Source organism: Sycon ciliatum, chromosome 1, assembly GCF_964019385.1.
Source record: "Sycon ciliatum chromosome 1, ocSycCili1.1, whole genome shotgun sequence".
NCBI lineage: Eukaryota > Metazoa > Porifera > Calcarea > Leucosolenida > Sycettidae > Sycon > Sycon ciliatum.
In genome coordinates, this window is record NC_088643.1 from 46,115,532 (window position 1) to 46,135,745 (window position 20,214).

At 47.5% G+C, this 20,214-nt stretch overlaps 1 protein-coding gene across 1 annotated transcript; it reads left to right on the top strand.

The window, feature by feature from the left end:
• The first annotated feature begins 1,532 nt into the window (after window positions 1–1,532).
• Window positions 1,533–19,787, top strand: LOC135828750 (protein lin-54 homolog). Its single transcript, XM_065341176.1, has 12 exons — window positions 1,533–2,020; window positions 3,136–3,555; window positions 4,632–4,714; window positions 4,963–5,037; window positions 5,539–5,641; window positions 5,842–5,926; window positions 9,625–9,677; window positions 10,028–10,127; window positions 12,042–12,144; window positions 12,735–12,819; window positions 13,173–13,270; window positions 19,054–19,787. The coding sequence occupies exons 1-12, from the start codon at window positions 1,748–1,750 to the stop codon at window positions 19,058–19,060; spliced, it is 1,485 nt and encodes a 494-aa protein (XP_065197248.1). The 5' UTR covers window positions 1,533–1,747; the 3' UTR covers window positions 19,061–19,787.
• Window positions 19,788–20,214: the final 427 nt, after the last annotated feature.

Below are 20,214 nucleotides of genomic sequence, written 5' to 3' on the forward strand. Positions count from 1 at the left end.
CACCGGAGGAATTTCTCTAGTCTCCTCGCGCAACTGGGGAGCACTCCAATGGAGAGAGAAAGATTTTTATAGGGCGGCTTGGTGTGAGAGGTGGACTGAGACTTGACGGCGCTAACGGCGAATATCAAGACCTTACGGCCACGGAGCTGCGGGACTCTGCGCTGGTCGTCTATCCGTGTGGAGGCAAAGCAAACGCGGGCAACATTCTGCTGAAGCGAGCGTGGAGCTGAAGCTGGATTGGTGACTGACGTACCTGCTTACTCCACAACACCGGCGCATAATGATGTGCATGTACAAGACTTCGTGAGTATTCAACTCAAATTCGTGTTCCGTCAGCGTCAGTATCAGCAAGTACAGTCATGTAGTACAATTTGTTCCCAAAATAACTTCGGGACAGTCTGTTCATGGTTTTCATTTGTATTGGACTCGTTCTCTACACTTGCGATAATTTAGCGGCAATTCTAACGTTGTAGCGTTGTTCTCTTGTAATTTAGTGGAACCTGTATTGAGTAACTGAGTTTTATGTTTCGTTACATTGTCGTCAGATCTCCTGTGTACCGGTTTTGTGGCACAATGATTATTTATAGCCATTATATTTGGTCGTCTCCATTCTTGTGCAATCATGCGTACATGTATGTAGGTTGGTTCTCTTCATGTTATTGTGACCAATTTCATAGATGTTGGTTGCCTTGTTGCTTTCTCTCCCCTCTCCTCTCACCCAAGCCATTCTGCATAAGCGAAGCTGTGGACGCAGCATACTGCTGCTACACTTCAACGCGGGAATGCGTATAATAATAATAATATTACTTGATAAGGCCAAGACTCCACGCATACTTGCCAACCCTACCAGATTTCCGGGAAAATCCAGGAAAACTCGCTTTCGTCCCGGCATACCGGAGAAGTGTACAGTACAGTAACATCTACTGGACTTTCGAAAAATGTCCCTCAGCACCTTCTTGAAGAGTCTTGCCTGAGTTGGCGAGACCATTTTATTTGACGACTCCCTATGATCCCTTGCCAAGCCCGGCCCAAGACGTGGAAAAAGTAGGCGTCGCTCCGCGTCCCATCCTGGGTAGGCATACAATGTATGCGGATAATATAATGCTGGCAGAAAAATTGGCAGAATTCGGTACTTTTTCTGGTAAGTTTCATGCATGTTTGGTATGTGGATAAAGAATTGGAGCAGAATTCGAGGAATTGCCCGCCATAAGGTTTGTATGGTTCTGCCAATTTCACTGTTTTTCGAGCAGAATCTGCCACCTTTTCGAGCATGATCCGCACACCCCTAATCCTGGGCGTTTCCGATTCCAGTGAGTACTGTGCCGCATCGAGTAAAAAAACAACTGAGTCTGTCAGTGCAGTGGCGACTCACTGCGCGATCTGTACAAATAATTACAATGTACATGCACAGGGAGTCGTATTTTACGACTCCCTGGTCATGAGCGCATGCGCGTTATGCGTAACCTTGGGACTGAAAATATTCTTGAATTAATTAAATTTTGATTTTTGAAAGACGACCAAAAATCATACACCTTTCAAAAAATACGCGATGTACGACAGCGTCGGGAAGCTTTGTCTTGAAGTTAGTTACACTCACACACAGTAGTTTTCTGTAGCAGTTCTGAACACTGGATCTTCACTGAGAGAATTGATGGAATGGAAATTCAACCTGCGCATTACTGATACTAGTAAGCCAATCAGCTAACTTTTCTTACAATCTTACTCACCGTTGTTACTAGAACAGGCGATGTCGCAATTACCCACAAATGGAGCAGACGCTGAGCCTGAAGCACCGACCACAACTCCCCCAGTGAGTCTCTCTGGAAATGCAGTAATTTCTTGGTCATCTGCTCCCGTTGTGACAACTGCATCGCCTATTCCGATGGACACATCATCAACGCCGGTAGCTGGTGCTCCTCTGACCATTCCTGCCCTAACACCCACATCCAGCGGAGGCGGGCTGTCTTTTCTGATCAATTTGCCACCTATGCCACCAATTGATCAGCAACCAACAAGTCAGGTGAGACAGGACCCTATTGTGGAGAGTTAGAAAAAAAAGACTTCATGTGGAATACTGGATGTCGTCCATAAAACTAGTAACTAAGAACACATGAGCCATAGTCTGAAACCAGACTTTTGAAAGGCACAAGTGCATGTGCTCAGTACTATTACATTCACTGCCAGGAATCCAGAATTGTTGTGTTGATGTACACGTACAGTATGCTAGTAGGTACTGTTTTCTGTCCGCCAATTCGGATCCGCTGAGAAATCAACACTATTGACTCCCGTGAAATCCATGTAGGTATCTCAATAAAGTACCCACTAATCCGATCTGTCAAACGCACGGCAGCGCTCTGTCGATCAAACTCTATACATAGGGAGTTCAGGCGAGTCGAAACAACAGAAGTGTTGATCTCGCAGGGGCACCTGAGTTGCGAGCAGACTTCGTGTCATTCAAATATTACGTGGTGAAAACTGGATGCCTATCTGATAGCGTCCGTCCGTCCTGTTCTGCACGTCACGTGGCCACTATTATTATTGAATCTTATTTTTTACTAGGGGACTCCCAACAGGCGGGGCCGCCTTCTGACAGGGAACCCTAGGTGTGTGTTTAATGTGGCAGCGAAATTCAGCTGGGGATCTAGCTTGGTGACAGTCCGCAGGTAATGCCACGCCTCGTATCCGAGTTTTATAGAGGAAGTTACCGCAACCTGCGACAACGGAGAGGAGGTGAGTACCGTCCTCACTATGTCGAGCTCATTGAAACAGGAGGTCTCTACCACCTCTTGCTCCTACGGTCAGAATTGACATGTGCTACCAGTTTACCTCAACCTGGAGACAGCCCGGACACGCTGAATGAAGTCATGCCAAATTATTTGAAAGTATAGTGCAGGTTAGGGATGAGCTTGTCACCATCCCGAATGTTACCGGTATGTTGAACACTAAATTTAACTGAATCATATATATACAGAATACAATGCTGCGGTGAACGGGGGGGGGGGGGGGGGGGGGGGGGGGGAGGGGAGGGATACACCTACATTCCAGAGCAATAGTTCCCTAACGATACTTGTTCCCTTTTGTAGGTGCTTTGAACTTAGAATGGCATGTTGTATTTTCCCCTTTCCCATCTCCCAGGTAACTCGAAAGGCAGCCCCGTCAACGAAGGCCAGGTCTGAGCTATCCAGTCAGTCCTCATCACTGACCCCTGCGGTCACTCCAGCCACTTCAGTTAGCCAGTCGGCGCCACCACAGGTATTGCCTGCAGCTACAGTGACATTGTCTGACGCTACTGCTGCTTTGTCTTCAGCGACAACGTCAAGTGTGTCCGCACCGCCACCTGTAGGATTGTCAGCCACAAGTGCAGTGGTGACGGCGGGCCCAACGGTAGCATCGACGACAGCAGCAGCCGGAACGGCGTCCGTTCCACGCCACTCCCGGAAGCCAGCCAAGAGCAGCATCAGTCATCCTGCTCCCATTGCTCCCGCACCGCCATTCGGCGCCGCTGCCAGTTTGAATGTGATGGCGCAGACCCAGCTGCTCAACAGCTTGCTGCAGGTATGTTGACGATATTCCACCCAAAGTGCATTTTTTGCCACCCTGGACATGCATGGTCTAGATGCGCTGGAAGTGGTACGAAAAAAGTATTTAAAACAACTATGGATTCTGCTAGACGTTCACATGTACAAATATACAAATCAGTTACAGTGATGTACTTGGCACTCATGGATTTGACTGGTACTCCACGTTGTATCCAGCATGAGATTGAAGGGGTGGTGGGTGCCAGAGGCAGTTTGTGCGTAGTTGTACCAATCTTCGTCGCTCTACAAATTGGACCCGGCATGATAATAATATAGCCCTAATGCCACTTTAATTGGACCATACCCCCAATGAGCCAGCACAGTAGTGGTCTACCTTTTAGTGCTTACACCCAATGCTTTTGCATACGCCGTATTGCAGGAAAGGGGTGTACAGTCAGACCTCGCTTATCCGGTCCTCTTTTATCTGGATCCCTCGCCATCCGGAAGAAAATCGCTGGTTACCGATTTACAGCATATGCCATGCATACATACAATGTGTGTGTTCGATTATCCGGTTCCCTCGCCGATCCGGATATTTTTGTGGAAAACGGATGTGTGCGGTTATGCGAGGTCTGACTGTATTGATAAGCTACGCATTGTACAATGGTGTTTCCAATTTTGAAAGAGGGGGGGGGGGGGGGGAGTCAACACTTTAAAGAGGGCGTAGCGCCATGCTATGTCGCTTTGGCTGAATCCTGGAATTGGTCCAAGGTGCCAGCTTTGCACTTAAGGCTGGATTTTACTCAGCGCAACTGTATGATTCCGTATTCCATAGTCGTGTACCGTATTTTACCGATTATAAGTTGACCTTTTATGACCTAAACGCCGAACTAAACAGGGGATAGTCGACTGGCAGCCGTAAGATTAAGCTGGAGTATTGAGGTCCCAAGCACTATGGGGGGGGGGGGGGGGGGGTCGACTTGTAACCGAGGTTGACTCACCACTTGTAAAACACAGTAGTTATTGTCCTGGACTTGAATATACATATAATATACATCCTTGTTTGGTATGCTGATTGGTACATGTATGCACCTACCTCTTGTGTTGATGCAGATGGGTGGAATCAATCCGTTTCTCCCTCCTAAAATTGAGACATCGACAGCTCAGCAGCCAGTAGCAGCTCCTCCTTTACGAGGGTAAGTGTCTGCATTGCAGCCGTAGTGAGCTCTGTGTGATAATCCTTTCCCTTATTAAACGTGTGCTACGACGGGCTACTCTGCTTTGTTGCGTGCTTGTATGTATGACTAGTTGTGTTGTTATATTAATTGTTGTCTTCTGATGTCTCTGTGCTCACATGTGGTTATGCTGATATAGTGTTTTTGTTGTGTCTCTGTGCGCACCCGTTATGCTGATATCGTGTTCTTGTCATGGTGCCATGTTGTAGAAACTCCGAGACTGGTGCTGTGACAGGTCGACAGCGAAAGCCTTGCAATTGCTCTAAATCCATGTGCCTGAAGCTGTAAGTTGCTTGTTCTTACTCACACATGCACGCATACACACGCATGCTCTCTCTCTCTCTCTCTCTCTCTCTCTCTCTCTCTCTCTCTCTCTCTCTCTCTCTCTCTCTCTCTCTCTCTCTCTCTCTCTCTCTCTCTCTCTCTCTCTCTCTCTCCCCCCCCCCCCCACACACACACTCCTATTGTCTTCAATGTGGCGCAGATGAAGATCAATAGCAATGGGTTCTAGGTGGGTTGCAAGGTGCTCACGCCCCAACTCAGATCCCAAAGATCCTGGGAGAGTTGGCTGTCCTTAGGGTCTCAGAACAACAGCCGGTCAGCCAACCATGCCTGGCGAATCCTAAATCTTTTTCCTTCTTTCTTTTTGCCCTGTGTGCATGTGTGCATGTGCATGTGTGTGTGTGTGTGTGTGTATGTGTGTTTGCACGTGCGTCTGTGTGTGTGTGTGTGTGTGTGTGTGTGTGTGTGTGTGTGTGTGTGTGTGTGTGTGTGTGTGTGTGTAGCTACTGTGAATGTTTTGCCAATGGAGAGTTCTGCAGCAACTGTAACTGTAACAATTGTCACAACAGCATGGAGCATGAAGCTGATCGCAGTACTGCTATCAAGGTGAGCAGGCATGGATCGACTACTGAGTACAATCACGGTGCTCATGTTCGTCCAATGACTTTGTTGCAGAGTGAGGCGGCGAGTATCATCCTCTACAGAAACAATCCGGCCCCATCCCCTTTCATCTTCTTTCTGCTGTTGCTGATTTTGTCTTTTCCTGACTTGGCTGCACTCTGCATTGATGCCCTGCTTCTTTTCAGGCTTGTCTGGAGAGAAATCCCCATGCGTTCCACCCGAAAATTCAGACGAAACGCCAAGGTGAAAAGGAGAGACGTCATACAAAGGGTAAGCATGTTCTAGTGACGTGCCCTTTCGGCCAACAAACTTATTCTCATATTAAAAGTGGCACTTGCTATTCTCCTGGCAACATTACAAGTGACCAGCGAGAGCTGGATTGGCCCGAGAGGTCAGCGCATCGTGTACAGATTTTATGAGCACTGCTTGTGAGTGCGGATGCTATGCGACTTGCAACTCTGAGGCATGGTGTAATTTGTGACCGAACGAAAGCGAACAAAAACACACAGATCTGGAGTAATTGAGTAAACGGTCTTTCTAGCCTTACTGTGCACAACTTGTGCTTGCATGAAGCCTTGTGTGGGCCATGGTGTTTTGGGTGTTCTAAGTAGGCATCTCGGCGCATGCACTGCGCAGCCAGTTCGCGATTGCGTCATTGTATGTCAAGTGGAGCTCGCGGTCACCACTAGAAAATGGCGACTGCACTTTTGATTGCAGGCCTGACGCGATCATTTTTTCACTCAAATAAATAAATAATTAGAAAGCGCGAGTGGAAAGCTGTTTACAAGTCTACTTGTAGTTGTTTTTGACTTTTGAAGCAGCAACAACGGCAGCTTTTTACTTTATTTGAACTCACCATGTATGTACAACAGGGAGTCGTACCCAAACCAGGGAGGTGACACAGCCCGGGAATTCGTGTCTCGGGGGTTGCCTCGCACACGTTGTTTTCGACTAGTCCAGTCCAGTCCGAAAGGTCGAACGCGAATCGACGCGCCTGACCCGCGAAGCTTGATCTTTCTGTGGGATTTTGGCATTGTTTTTATTGGAGTGCTGAAGTCGTTCTTTTTGATGAGCTGGTTCTACATGTATCTCTAAGCCCACCATCTAACTACATGTACGTATAACGACGACGTAGGAGCTGACAATGGAAGAGGATATCCGTGGAAATAATGACGATGGTGGTGTGGCTGCTGCAGGAAACATCCCGGAAAGGACAGTGCTGCCCGTTTATGACAGTAAGACTAAATGTACCTCTAGCTCTCTTTAATGGAGCTGAACCTCTGCTAAAAACGCAGCCCTCACTGTACCCACACACTTTACGTACGAACTAGTGCTTGGTAGGACGCTGAGTTAGGTCCTTCGCGAACAACATGACCCAGCCAGAGCAGTCGACGTCTGCGACAGACAGTGCTGACTGGGTCTTGTCGCGTTGAGGAGTACACCGTAGCATTTGACATGTGATGAGGGTACACAACAGCAAGCAGGTACCACAATTTCTTTCGGTGCCATGCGTCCAGCCGAGTACTGAGTGGACCTGTTTGATATGAACTATTACTAATTTATTAGTTCTGAGATAGTGGAACACTTCTTGTTGCAACTATTCCATTGGCAGTGTGGATGGTCTGCTTTTTGTTCGAGGGCAGCCATTCCAACCTGTAGTTTCCCCGAATATGGATGCGTATTCATTGCTGTTTGACACTTCAACCATTCGCTCATGGCGTTCTTCCAGCCTGGATATGTGCTTCCTCATGGTGCGATCTTGTGATTGCGAACCATGAAGCCTTTCAGAAAGCTCTGCATGGAACATTTCTTGTTGTAACTATTCCATTGGCAGTGTGGATAGTCTGCTTTTTGTTTGAGTGCAGCCATTCCAACCTGTAGTTTCCCCGAATATGGATGCATATTCATTGCTGTTTGACACTTCAGCCATTCGCTCATGGCGTTCTTCCAGCCTGGATATGTGCTTCCTCATGGTGCAACCTTGTGATTGCGAATCATGAAGCCTTTCGGAAAACCCTGCATGGGAGAGAAATGTGTATGCTGTTGAAGTTCTGTCTTCGGCTGTGCGGTTAGATAGTCGTGACCGTGCATTTCGGAGAGTTGCCGAGAATGCTTTACAGGCCCCACATTGACTTCCAGTCTCGATCACAATTGGGCACACAGATGTGCGAATGCACCTTCCAGGAACCCATCTCTCTTCTAGCACTGCCAAGGCGGTGCCATCCTTTCCATGAAACGTGTCTCCATCGAGACGGCTCTTCATTAATTCCTTGTTCTGGTCGTGGGAATTTCCGTTGCAGAGTTTGTCAGATATTAATTCTTTCGTCACTGCTTTGATATCATCTAAAGTATTTTAAATTGTACTCGGCTGCCATTCTTGATCACCTTTACTTCCAAGTATGTAAACATGGTACTCAAGAGAATTATGTACTGTGATTGAGCGGGTTGCGTGGGTAGGACTACCTCTATGATAGTGCAGCATTACGCTATCTTGGCCATTAGTAACATGCCAAAGTGAAAATTCTCTTAGCTCAGCCTGTCCAGCTGGGCGAATGCTCGCTCACTTGCTACGTTGGGGGTGGTGACGCTGGCTGTTATAGAACAAAATGTTGAAACGATTTCCAACAAACCTTTCCAGCGGTATTGTGCTGATGCCTGCGTCTCGAGGTAGGACTTGAACTGGGCATGGTTGCCGCTTTGCTCGTTGCAATGTGCCTCAAGTGCCTTGCAAGCAGTACGCACTAGTCAAACTGGTCCAGGCTCTCCAGTGTCGAAGCTGGCTGCTGTTGCTGCACCAACACTGCTTGTGTACTCTGCCTTCTCCCAAGTACGGAGAGTTTCTTGGGCCTGCTCTGCTAGCCCGACAATGTAATGCAGCCCGCAGTAGAAGTTATTAACTTCTCCCAACCTTGCCTTCGCATCTTCAGGGAGCTCACTCCAGGCGGCAACAAAGCTAGGAATCACCGTCTTACGCTGCCACAATCGGAGATAGTGTTTTGATGTGTGTGACTATTTGGTTTAACACTGGACCAGCGTAACTTGCATTCTGTGTCGCTGTCTCGATGTCTCGCACCATGTCCAGCACCAAATCGAAACAATGCTGTGCCGACCCTGATTTCACTTGTGAAAGGCCGAGATCTAACTTAAGTGCCTTCGCCTGTAGACATGTGTGTACCATAGTACTTTTTGCCATGTCTGGTCGTACCATCTCGGTGGAGCGTCAGGTTCTGTGATGCCATGAGCTGCTCACCAAGGTGTGTAAGTACGATTTGCTTTGCTTCGCCAAGGAAATCACACTGCTTGGCAGGGCTTGGCAGCCGCTCAATATGGTAAACGTTAATGTAGATATACGTTTTTTTATGACGGGCGACACCTGCTGAACGCCAACATTATGTGCTAGAAGCTGAATACAACACTGGCGTACACAGCTTGTGTATTGCAGTGGAGAGCCAGACATCGTCTTGATGTGGCCGCGGTGCTGCCTTGCGTCATGTTACTGACGGGTAAGCCTTGCAACTTCCTCACTGGACGCAACTTTCAGCCGTTTCCTGTTTCTTCTTCGACTTTATTTTTTTCGTAAAATAATTTCGTTTTTCTTGACAAAGTGCAGTGTCCGCAGTTGAGATCGAAACATCTCACCTGCGCAAACTGGTTGCGCAGTGCATGCGCTGGGATGCCTATTCTAAGCGATCCTGCTGCTAGTGTGCTATCCTGGAAAGAGAGCCATCTTCGCATCGGTACTGTACACTTCCCCACCTCTCATTGACGGCTCACACTGGTACCATGTTGAAGGTTCTAGCCAGGAAAATAGTGTGGAAGGGGGGGGGGGGGGGGGCAGGGGAAACAAAAGCTAATGTAATAGTACTCATGCCATCGAAATCACTGAACACTTCACTGTGTGTGTGTGTGTGTGTGTGTGCACGCGTGTGTGTCCATGTGTGTGTGTGTGCGTACGTGTGTGCCGATAGGCTGTCACTGCAGGAGATCAGGCTGCCTGAAGAACTACTGTGAATGTTATGAGGTGAGCTTTGCATGTATATTATAAATAATATTGTGGTACTGTCGCCTTGCGTGTGTGTGTGTGTGTGCGGGGGGGGGGGGGGGGGGGGGGGGGGTGTTCAGGTAGATCAATATTGTGTTTTTAAAAGCATAACCAAAAAGGCAATGTTGTACAAGTGTACAGAGTGTAGTCGTGTGATGAGAGTCACTAGATGTTCTTTGAATGTAGTAAATTCATTGATTTGAGGAAAGGATCATGTAGTGAACGGTTGCCAAACCTAAGCATGCACGTATCTCACCGCAGAGGCTTTATTGGGATGGAGAGGGAGACAGAAAGCCGGACGTTATCTGTTATGTGTGCTGTTGTTTCAGGCGCGCATTCCCTGCACCAGCATCTGTAAGTGTATCAAGTGCAAGAACTATGAAGAGAGTCCTGATCGGCAAACACTGTTACAGTTGGCCACGGCAGCAGGTAAGAAGAACTAGTGCAGCTTTTAGTCCTCAGTATTGGGCATGGATGAAAGGAAAGTTTGAACATTCAAGTGTTCGATAACATTCTAGAGTGGAAATGCAGACTGTTTTGAGTTTTGTAGCTTAAGCACCATGTACTTTGAAATATAACTCCAGATAGTGCACATACATGTAGCAAGAATAGAAACTGAAGGGACTACAGGTCAAGTGTGTGTTCCGGAAGTCATCTCATCCTGCAATAATGATATGCGATGTCTCGATGTAGGAAATTCCAGCTAGTATTTTTTCAATGAAATCTCTATAGACCAAGGGTGGTATCCTGCAACGTTCATTTATTCCATACAAAATGTGTGAACTTGGGAGAGTTTGTTTGGCCCCTGGTCTTTGGTGGTCTGCTGAATGACAATTCCCGTATGTCACGTGATTGTCGCCTTGGAGTTGACCAATGACAGATCAAACAGCGCGGGCTGGAAAGCGCGGTCCTGCCTGCTCAAAGGTGATGGAACTGGATCCACTGCCCGTCGTCAAGTGACGACGGGCAGGAACGAATTCCACTGCCTGTCGTCAAGTGACGACGGGCAGGAACGGATTCCACTGCCCGTCGTCAAGTGACGACGGGCAGGAACGGATTCCACTGCCCGTCGTCACTTGACGACGGGCAGGAACGGATTCAACTGCCCGTCGGGCAGTGCCAGTACTGGCAGTAGCCACTGGACTGACTCTACTTCAAGGTCTTTCATTGGTTACTAATAAAATAACTAAAGCAGAAGAGCGACTGTTTGCAACCACAACTGTCATCATGGCGCTCCAACATTTGATCTGGAACTGGGAGAAAAGAAGCCCCTTTGTTGAACGATATTGGCGATGCGAATGAGCTCCTCCGAAAAGTTGAGGAAGAGACTGAAACTTTTATTGCGGAGTCGCTCGCGAAGGAGATCTTGGACGAGCCGGATGAGCCTCAACCAAAGCGCGCAATGCTCAGCAACCTGCAGGATCCGCGCAATTTGCCGAGGTTTCCGATCAAGACGTGGGAAAAATCCGTAGGAACAGAACAGCCAGAATGCCCGATGCCCAGTCGACAATGTCAATGGCACCGCGAGAAAAAAAAGCACTATGGACTACTACAAAAAACTGTACCAGAAAACAATCACAAAACACAATGCAGGTGTGTCTGTCATGTATCTCTTTATTTGGCTTGGGTGCACACGGGAAATACGTTCCAGTCACTCATACTCGGCCAGTACCGCTGTTCATCCAGCCCTTGCCGCTATCGCGGCGCGGGCTGGATTCCGCGGTACTGCCCTCGTACTCGTGCAGGAACCTGTACTTACACTTTGTGACTTGGCCAGGATATACATTACAGTACTCAAAGAAATAGTAGTTTGCAACCTGAACCATTATCTGTTCAAGTCCTGTTAGTCATTTGCAGCTGTAGAGCTGTAGGGGGCAATTCCACCCTCTTTGCTGGGTCTTTTTCTGTAGTGTCTTACTTATGGTGTGTCTGTGTCTGAAACATTATAATGAACTGTAGAGTGGTTTCTCATCCATCACATGACCATACGGGACAACCATGTTGGTTCTAACTCTACTCAACCCTTGCACCTATGGGTCACATGACCATACGGGACAACCATGTTGGTTCCAACTCCACTCAACCCTAGCACCTATGGGTCACATGATGTCGGCCATGTTGGTTCTACTGTACACACGCTGTGATCGATTTCTACAAAAATTTAGTCACATGACGGAAGATGTGAAACCACTCTACTGTGAAGTGTCTCTATTGTCATACAGGTTACAAGTAACTGTTGGTGCCAGTATGCAACGTTTGTGCAGCAGCATTTGGTACTAAGTTTGAAACTACTGCATTCTCTGACCCCATGTCGTTTCATTTGGTTTCTCTTCTGATTTGCAGAAGTCCGGACTCAGCAACAACACGCAGCAGCTCGCAAGCACCTGCCCACGCCCAAAGCAGAGAATGCAACACCTCTGACAAGCATGTCAGCGTCTGGCCAAAGGTCAGTGGGACTGTGCTCTTTGTGTTGTCTTTCTATTTCTTCTTTCTACACTGGGTGTACAAGTGCTCCTCATCGGTGCTTAAAACCGGAGCAGGAGGATGTTTCCGTGTACAGGACTTGTATCACGCCATCAGTGTGCGTGTGCTGGTGTCCAGGTGTGCTGCAGTGTGTGCATGCAGTGTATTTCCAGTGTCTGCTCCAGAGCCGGGTGAGCCGGGTAATCGATCCGGTTGGGCGGCGCTTGGACCCGGTTGAAAATATAGTACCGGGTCACCTGTGGCCCGGTTGGTACTTTTACACTTTCGAACTTGGAAAGGACTGACTACATGGCTTGTATGTTGTTGTTTCTTTATAAGTATGTGTGACAGATCATGCAGAGGCGCGCGTCGAATACATGTGTACCCGGCTCCGCGATCCGACCCGGTTGAAATGGTTGCGCCAGGTACACGTGTACCCGGCTGTCCTACAATCCTAGAGCAGACACTGATTTCATGTTGTGGGGGTGTCTAATTGTTGTTGTTGATTCTGCTGCTGCTGCTTTTGTTGCTGTTGTCGTTACATGTGCATTTGTTTGTTTGTTTTTCTGTCAGGTTACCGTACACCATGCTACGGGAAGAGGTCACAACAGCGATGTGTGAGTGTTGGATGCAACGTGCAGAGCAGGCAGCTCAACAGGTAGGTGTACTGTGTAACACAGTGGTTAGGTGTGCCAGGCCAGGATTATCATGTCCAGTTCTAACCATTCTTTCTTTTTACGCCACCACCCTCTAGGATCCAGGCATCTGCGCTTTGATCCAAGAAAGTGGTGGTGTTCCTGCGCATGCAGAACTCAGTCGAACAATTGAGTGTCACACAAAGCATGATTTTTGTAACTATTCTTATTGTATGAGCTCTGCCTGTGTCAACGGCCTGAGCTTCACCAGCAAAGTCATTCAGCCGTATGTTGACAATCATAGAGGCACCAGCCTGATTCGTAACCTTTCCTTCTCGCACACTTCATCTTATTTTGTTCGTTTCTTTGGCCGTAGGATGCTACGGATGCTGCCATTGAGCGGGCCATACTGGAGGAGGTGGACATGTGTCTTCGCTCGGTGATACTGAAAGCCAGCCAGCCATCTCGGTTACGGTGAGTGTAGACACGAGTTGGAGATTCGTGTACTGTTGTTCTAGCATGTGATGATATGATGAGTTGATGAGTTTGCTCGGAGTTGCTGTCGCTGCATCTTGATGCTACGGCATATCAAACAACTACTACAGCCGTGGCCAAAGAAACCTGACCCGTGAGGTGAGAGCAGTGGCAAGGCCCATGCACCTCCTGCGACCCTCGGATGGGTTTTGAAACATGCGTGACGTAATTGAAATGGAAATGCGGCACTGATTTTGTCTCGTGGGTCAGATTTCTTTGGCCACGACTCTACTAGAGTCCAGATTAGGGGCGAAAGGGGTGATCCGGGTAACCCGGGTACCCGTCTGTTTAGCTGCTGATCCGTTAGCAAACGAGTACCCGATAGTCATGTAGGATTGTAGGGTACAGTATTAGAAGCCTGCTTGTACAGTTGTACAGTTCAGTGCACAGTTTTGAGTGTGTTTTTCCTCGTTCAATCCTGCTACATATCACGGTATCCATTGTAGCTACGACAATTTTGACTGTTTGCATGTAGCGCAGTGATTGTGCACGCTGTGCTTGTCGCGGTGTAGTGTACTTGCATGACTTCGCATATCCTCCTGGCATGAAATCCGGAAGGCCACTGTAGCAATTGTTGCCCGAAAATCTCTCTCCTATCAGAATGCCTGTAAAAGACATGTTACGCTTACGATCCCAAGCAAATGCAACGTTTTTGGAAAACGTATGGCGGATAAAGGGTACCCGATAACCCGCCCGTTAAGCCAGATACCCGTTTGTTACCTTAAAGGGTAACCGTTTCACCCCTACTCCAGATGTATCTACAACACTTAGCTGGTGTGCTTTTCTGCTTTTGTCGTGGCTTGAAACTCGAGTAGTTGCTCCCAGCCTACCCCATCATCTAGCTATTTGCTGAAAGTCAGAGACATGCACGCACACGCGCTTGCACACATGCATACATACATACATACATACATATATACATACACACACACGCGTGCGAGCGAGCGCACACATGCACACACACACACACACACACACACACACGCACACACATGGATACTTGTGCGTGTTCAATATCCAGCCTGTTTCCTGAAATTTGCCGAAGTTGTATGACATCACATGGTAAAGTAATACGTTTAGAGGAAGCAAGGTACAGCAGCCTTACTAACTCGTGTGCTCGATACACTTAGGTGTGTTTCATTCTCGGCTCTGGAATGGCGGCTAGCCATCTGAATGGTTGCAATAGAATCGACCGAAGGCACCATGGGGCCAGGCTAGTGTTGTTTTGGTCAGAATTACCTCGGTGCAAACAAAATGGAAGACAGGGTTACTCGGATTGAGGTCGGCTGCCAATCGTTATCGTACACCAGTACCCTGGTAGTCATCATCGGGAGGCTGTGTGGAGACATACACTGTAGGCGGCATGCTTACGGGTGGGCCGCTGCAACGCCCGGTGTTGCCAGTCGGACATTGCAGAGGGATGTTCCTCATGGGTCATGTGTGAGCAGCTACAATGCCTAGTGGAGCTAGGTATTGCCAAGAGGCGTCGGTCATCATGGGTGAGCGGCTTTGTGGCGGTATGGCGACTAACGAAGCAAGTGACAATGAGTGCGTGTCCCTTGTATTTGTATCTGGCCTGTAGGGATGTTGCAGAGATCACTCAGTTCTGTATGATGGCAACAGCCGCTATTTGGACTAAAAAAGTCTTCATAGTGATAACTCTGGTGGTGTGTGTGTGTGTGTGTGTACTGTGCACTGTAGCGTTATCGGTAGAATATGCACAACCAATACCTAATGTGTGTGTGTGTGTGCGTGCATGCGCGTGCGTGCGTGTTGTGCTCTGTGTGGTGTGTAGCATAGGTACGTTCAGTAGTACTTGTCAAAGCATGCATAACACTATATGAACTCTAGATACTGGGCGGTTTACAGTAGTCTCTGACGATGTGTGTGATGTGTGATGGGACTGATGTGTGATGTGTGATGGGACTGATGTGTGATGTGTGATGGGACTGATGTGTGATGTGTGATGGGACTGATGTGTGATGTGTGATGGGACTGATGTGTGATGTGTGATGGGACTGATGGGACTGATGACCTGACATCCTACTGTCGGTGTGTTGCCGGTATCGTCGCTGTTGTACTGGACGCACTCTGGAGTGTTGGAACGTAACCTTTAGAACACACAATGGTGATGGCGATGGCACTGTCTTTGTGGCAGTCGTATTTTTTCTTCTGATAACTAGAACGAAATAGAAGCAGATTGACATGGCCAAATTAACGTCCACGTGCATGTATGGAGGAATGCTGGAATACTAGAATTGTTCCATACTTTCCATGCTATGCTTGTTGTTAGAGTTGGGTCATTGTCCAGTTTCCTACAGCTAGAGCCTAGGCTCTAGTTCTGTGTTGTGTGTGTGTTTGCTGCCTCAACATTGTACCAAGGGCTCCTTATGTTGGCATTTCCGCTGTTGAGGAGCCACAAACTTCAGTAGAGAAGTACTGTATTAGCTTGTTGCGTACTGAAAGCTGGCCCAGCCTGGCCTGACTGTCAACATCCAGTGTTGCGGTGTGGGGGGAAAGCAGATAAGTAGTATTTCTTCTTGAAGGTCACGTGTGTGAGTATGGGCTGTGTGGGTATGGAGGGAAAATCCTGTCCTGTTGGCTGTTGCTATCTATGCCTATGGTGCACTTGAGCAGTTACTAGTACCCTGCTAGTGCTATTACTCAGTGACAATATTTGTCTTCCTACTGCTGATTCCTTAAAGTCATCCTGATGAGGACACAGTGGCTGGTTATCTCCACGGACCACGGACACGGGTACATGTACTGTACTGTACTGGGCCATGGGTGACAGAAAGCACGCTGTTTCACTGGACTCTAGTGTGTTCCAGCAATGCATACCTGTTGTCAGGCATGCATAGAGTATCATCGACACAATGCCATTTTGTTTTTGTCTTGTTCTACTGATAATAGTGTATCATTGTATGGCCCACTATGGCCGTATGGGCCACAGTGCAGTGGTCCGATGCATGCACAGCACAGCACAGCGACACAGCTGAGTGATTGATGTGGTGATCCTTTCATGCTTGACTCCTCAAGTGTATTCCTCAAGTGTACTCCTCAAGTGCACTGTGTCAAGTGGTCAAGTGGTGTGCTCAGCTGGTGTCCGTGAAATAATTGGGCAATGACTACTGGTTCATTCCTGGGCTGGCAGTGTGGATTGTTGGATTGTTCTCTCAACAGTGACAACACCACCGGTGCACCAGCACAGTGGCAATGACGTTGTTCTTCTAGCTCACTGCTCACTGCTAACTGGCTACTGACAGTTAGCACTGGTTACTGCCTACATCTGTATGAGTATGAGTAAAGGCTACATATGTATGACTATGAGTATGAGTAAAGGGTACAATGACATTTTGTATGACTATGAGTAAAGCACTAAAGGCCCTACTTAAGGCAAGGGGCAGTGCTGTGGCCACTACTGAGCACCAGTGTATGTACTCACTTCATTGCACTGCACTATCCATCCATGGGACTGGGTCAGTGAGTGCTGTCAGCATGCCCAGGAAAACTGCTCAGTGCTCTGCTTGTGTCATCTCTACTCACACAGTCACACAGTCACCGTCCTCAGTACTGTAGTGTTCACTGTGACTCAGACTTTGTTGGCAGCAGAATCCCTTGCTGGATCCGTCATGTACAACAGTGTTTATAGTGAGCTTAGATGTAATGTAATATAATGTGTTTCATAGCCAGTGCTGCTATCCATGGACATTCCAGCCTGACTCTGCATCCCAGTTTAACGTTAGCTAGTGTCCAGAATGTCCAGAATGGACATGCACATGTGTCTGTGCCTGTGAAACAAGTGTGTGGCACTGTGCCATGCCTGGCATGGGACAGGTGTTATCACTTGCCATAGCATGGGCAAATAAGAATTACTGCATGTAGTATGCAGTACTTGTACTATTACTAACGCTGTAACGGGTGTGTTTGACTGTAGCCTGGTGTTCAGTGCTATGGCATGTATGGTATCAGTACATGATTGTATATAAACATTCAACCATGTGGACCACCGATGCTGTATGGCAGGGGCAAGTAGACTACATGTATGTACATGTACATGTCTAGCCAGAGCCCACACTGCACTCTAGCTCTAGCTCTGCTGTAGTGTAAACACAATGCCCAAACAGTGCCCAAACTTTAACTGGTGTCAAGACTGGAGCTGCTTGCCTGCTAGAGCTCAGTGGATTTGCGTTTAGCTGACTCATTGCTGATTAAATAAGGGTTGTGTTCACAGCTCTTTTCTCTTGATGAGCTGCTAGAGTGCTTATTCATAGAAGTCATCATGTATATAATGAAGTGTCCAAGCTCGTAAATAATGCTGGATGCCAGCCAGAGGCATGCGTATGTGTAAACATGTTTTCCATATTTGGTTCCCTGCAGGGCCATTGTTTCACATAGATTTGTCAATCAGGGGTGTGTGGTATTACATGCCTACATCACACACACACACACACACACACACACACACACACACACACACACACACACACACACACATGGATGCGTTGTGTGTATCCGTATCGCCCTATGATGTGTGCCGCAGGGATTACCAGTGCATGTGTGCGGGTGTGATGGGAAAGCTACCCTTGGCTTGGGAAGAAAGCAGATCTCGTATTGTAGTTTTAATCTAATAATATTCATTTTAATAATATTCATTATAATAGTGACAAGTGTGGAGTGCAGACGGCCACTGACAAGTGTGGAGTGCAGACGGCCACTGAAAGCCTTACAGTATTCCCATGTACATTGTACTGTACTGTACTGTACAGTCATGATGATTGTGATGGCCATCATGCCCCATGACACTCTTTCTCTACACTACAGTATGCCCATGCATGTACTACTGTACATGGTGCGATGGGCATCTGCAATCATGCCGCGTGACACTCTTTCCGTGCAAGCTGTTCTTTCTATGATCCTGGTGTGACATCTGTGTCGCCCACTGGGTGTGAATTCCCTTTTTTCTTGTTTAGCGAGAACTGATAGGGCGCTTAGTTGACATCTAAAGAGCACGTCTGGTTTACATTGTGTCAATTGGATGTTGAGAACACGAGCATTGCATCCACATATTATCTATGCTATGGCTATTGCAACATTCACAGACTTTTATTATTATTATTATTATTTATTCACAATCACGTGGCACTAGCCAATGAAATGGTGATGTGTTTGAGTACGAGTACATGTATAGGCAGTGAAGTTATGGTGTAGGGGTTGGAGTTGCGTCTCTGGCTTTTTTCTTGTGTGTGTGCGCGTGGGAGGTTCTCGTGTTGATTGCTTTGGGCTTACCCTGGCCACCTGTGACTGGGGAGACTTCTTCCTGGAAAGGGTTCATCACTGCTTGGACTTGGGTCGGTTGGAGGGCTTCTGTGGTTTGTCCAGTGTATACATTTGTTTGTTTCTTTTATTTGAATTCGTTTAGAGCACAGGCAATTCTGCCTTCTCACCAGAGGAAAAACCTCCGGTTTCTGCTAAATACATGTACGAGTATGTGGCTGCGTGTAGGCGATTGATGGTTTAACTGGAAGCGAGCACTGCTCCTGCCCTTGACTCCCTATCTTTGTTTGTGCCGATTTCCGTTGTCTTATAAATATGTAAGATGGGTGTCCAGCCAGTGGTGATACTGTACCTTAGAAAGGATATGCTGGTTGTAGAGTAGATGTCGTACTAAACCTCCAACATTGGTGTCTTATTTGGGGTTTTTTTGCTTTTGTGCTGTGTAGGAGTTGATCCCTTCATCTGACCCCCTCTGACAAGTCTGCCCTTTTATCAGGACATCGACCATATTTCTTTGCTTGTATGCTTGCTCTATCAGGACAGGAACCATATTTCTGTGCACGTATTTCTCTTCAAATGACATGATATTCACCTAGTTCGGTTGACATACTATTTTAGACTTTAGGGCCTGACGGTATTGTACTGTTCCCATCATGGATACAGTTACGTACAAGGGCACGTATTCATCTGACACAGCAGCTATCGTTTTTCATCGTTTTGTTACTTCATCCCATTATAAGCGTGGCTCTGTTCACTGCCAAATGATCGCATATAACATCATGCTAGGTCTTTCTTCTTCTTTTTTTTTTGTCCTGATAACCGTCCCCTCCCCATGGCTCACTTGTGCAGTAGCGCGCATGCCAAATATTTCTACTTTTCTCCCAAACGCCAATATGCTACCGTTACCTTCACTATTCTGTCCGTCCTGTATTTTGCCTTTACTCGATAGCTCTGTTTTTTGTTGTTACTCCCTTTTCAGTTTTTATTATTATTCTGTCGTTCTTGTCGTTCTCGTTGTTCTAGAGATCCTCACTAGCAGCCGGGGGGGATCATGTGTTTACTTGACCATGATGACCCACCCATTAGGAGTTGATTATACCGTAATTGTTATGCGTTCGTTGTTGGTGATGTGTACTTCCCTGCCGCAATGTGCACGTATAGTCCATTCATTATGACCCTATGAGCCGTTGTCCAAGCTGAGTTTTGTGTGTGGCCGTGTGTATTGTTTCACGCTGCGCACGGCCCTGCTTGGTGAGGGCCATGTGGGGGTGGTTAACTCCCTGCCCCCCCCCCCCCCCCCCCTTGTTTCCTGCAGAAGCTCCGATGGATGTGGTAACGCTATTTGTGCATGCATGGTGTACTAGTAATGTCCGTATGGTTACGTCGACTTGACTCGCTAAAGAAACGTATAGTTGCGCGTGAAGTTTGGAGTCCAGGCTGAACAGTAAATCTCTCTGTGGGTGTACCTGTAAGTATACGGGCTAAGCATTTGGAAATGGGACTCATTCGGATCCAGAATTCGTGTGCGGGGGTTACTGTGATAGCGTTCATGGTCGGGGGTTGCTGATATGCCTATTGGCTCTGGGTTACGCGTACGAGTACTCAGT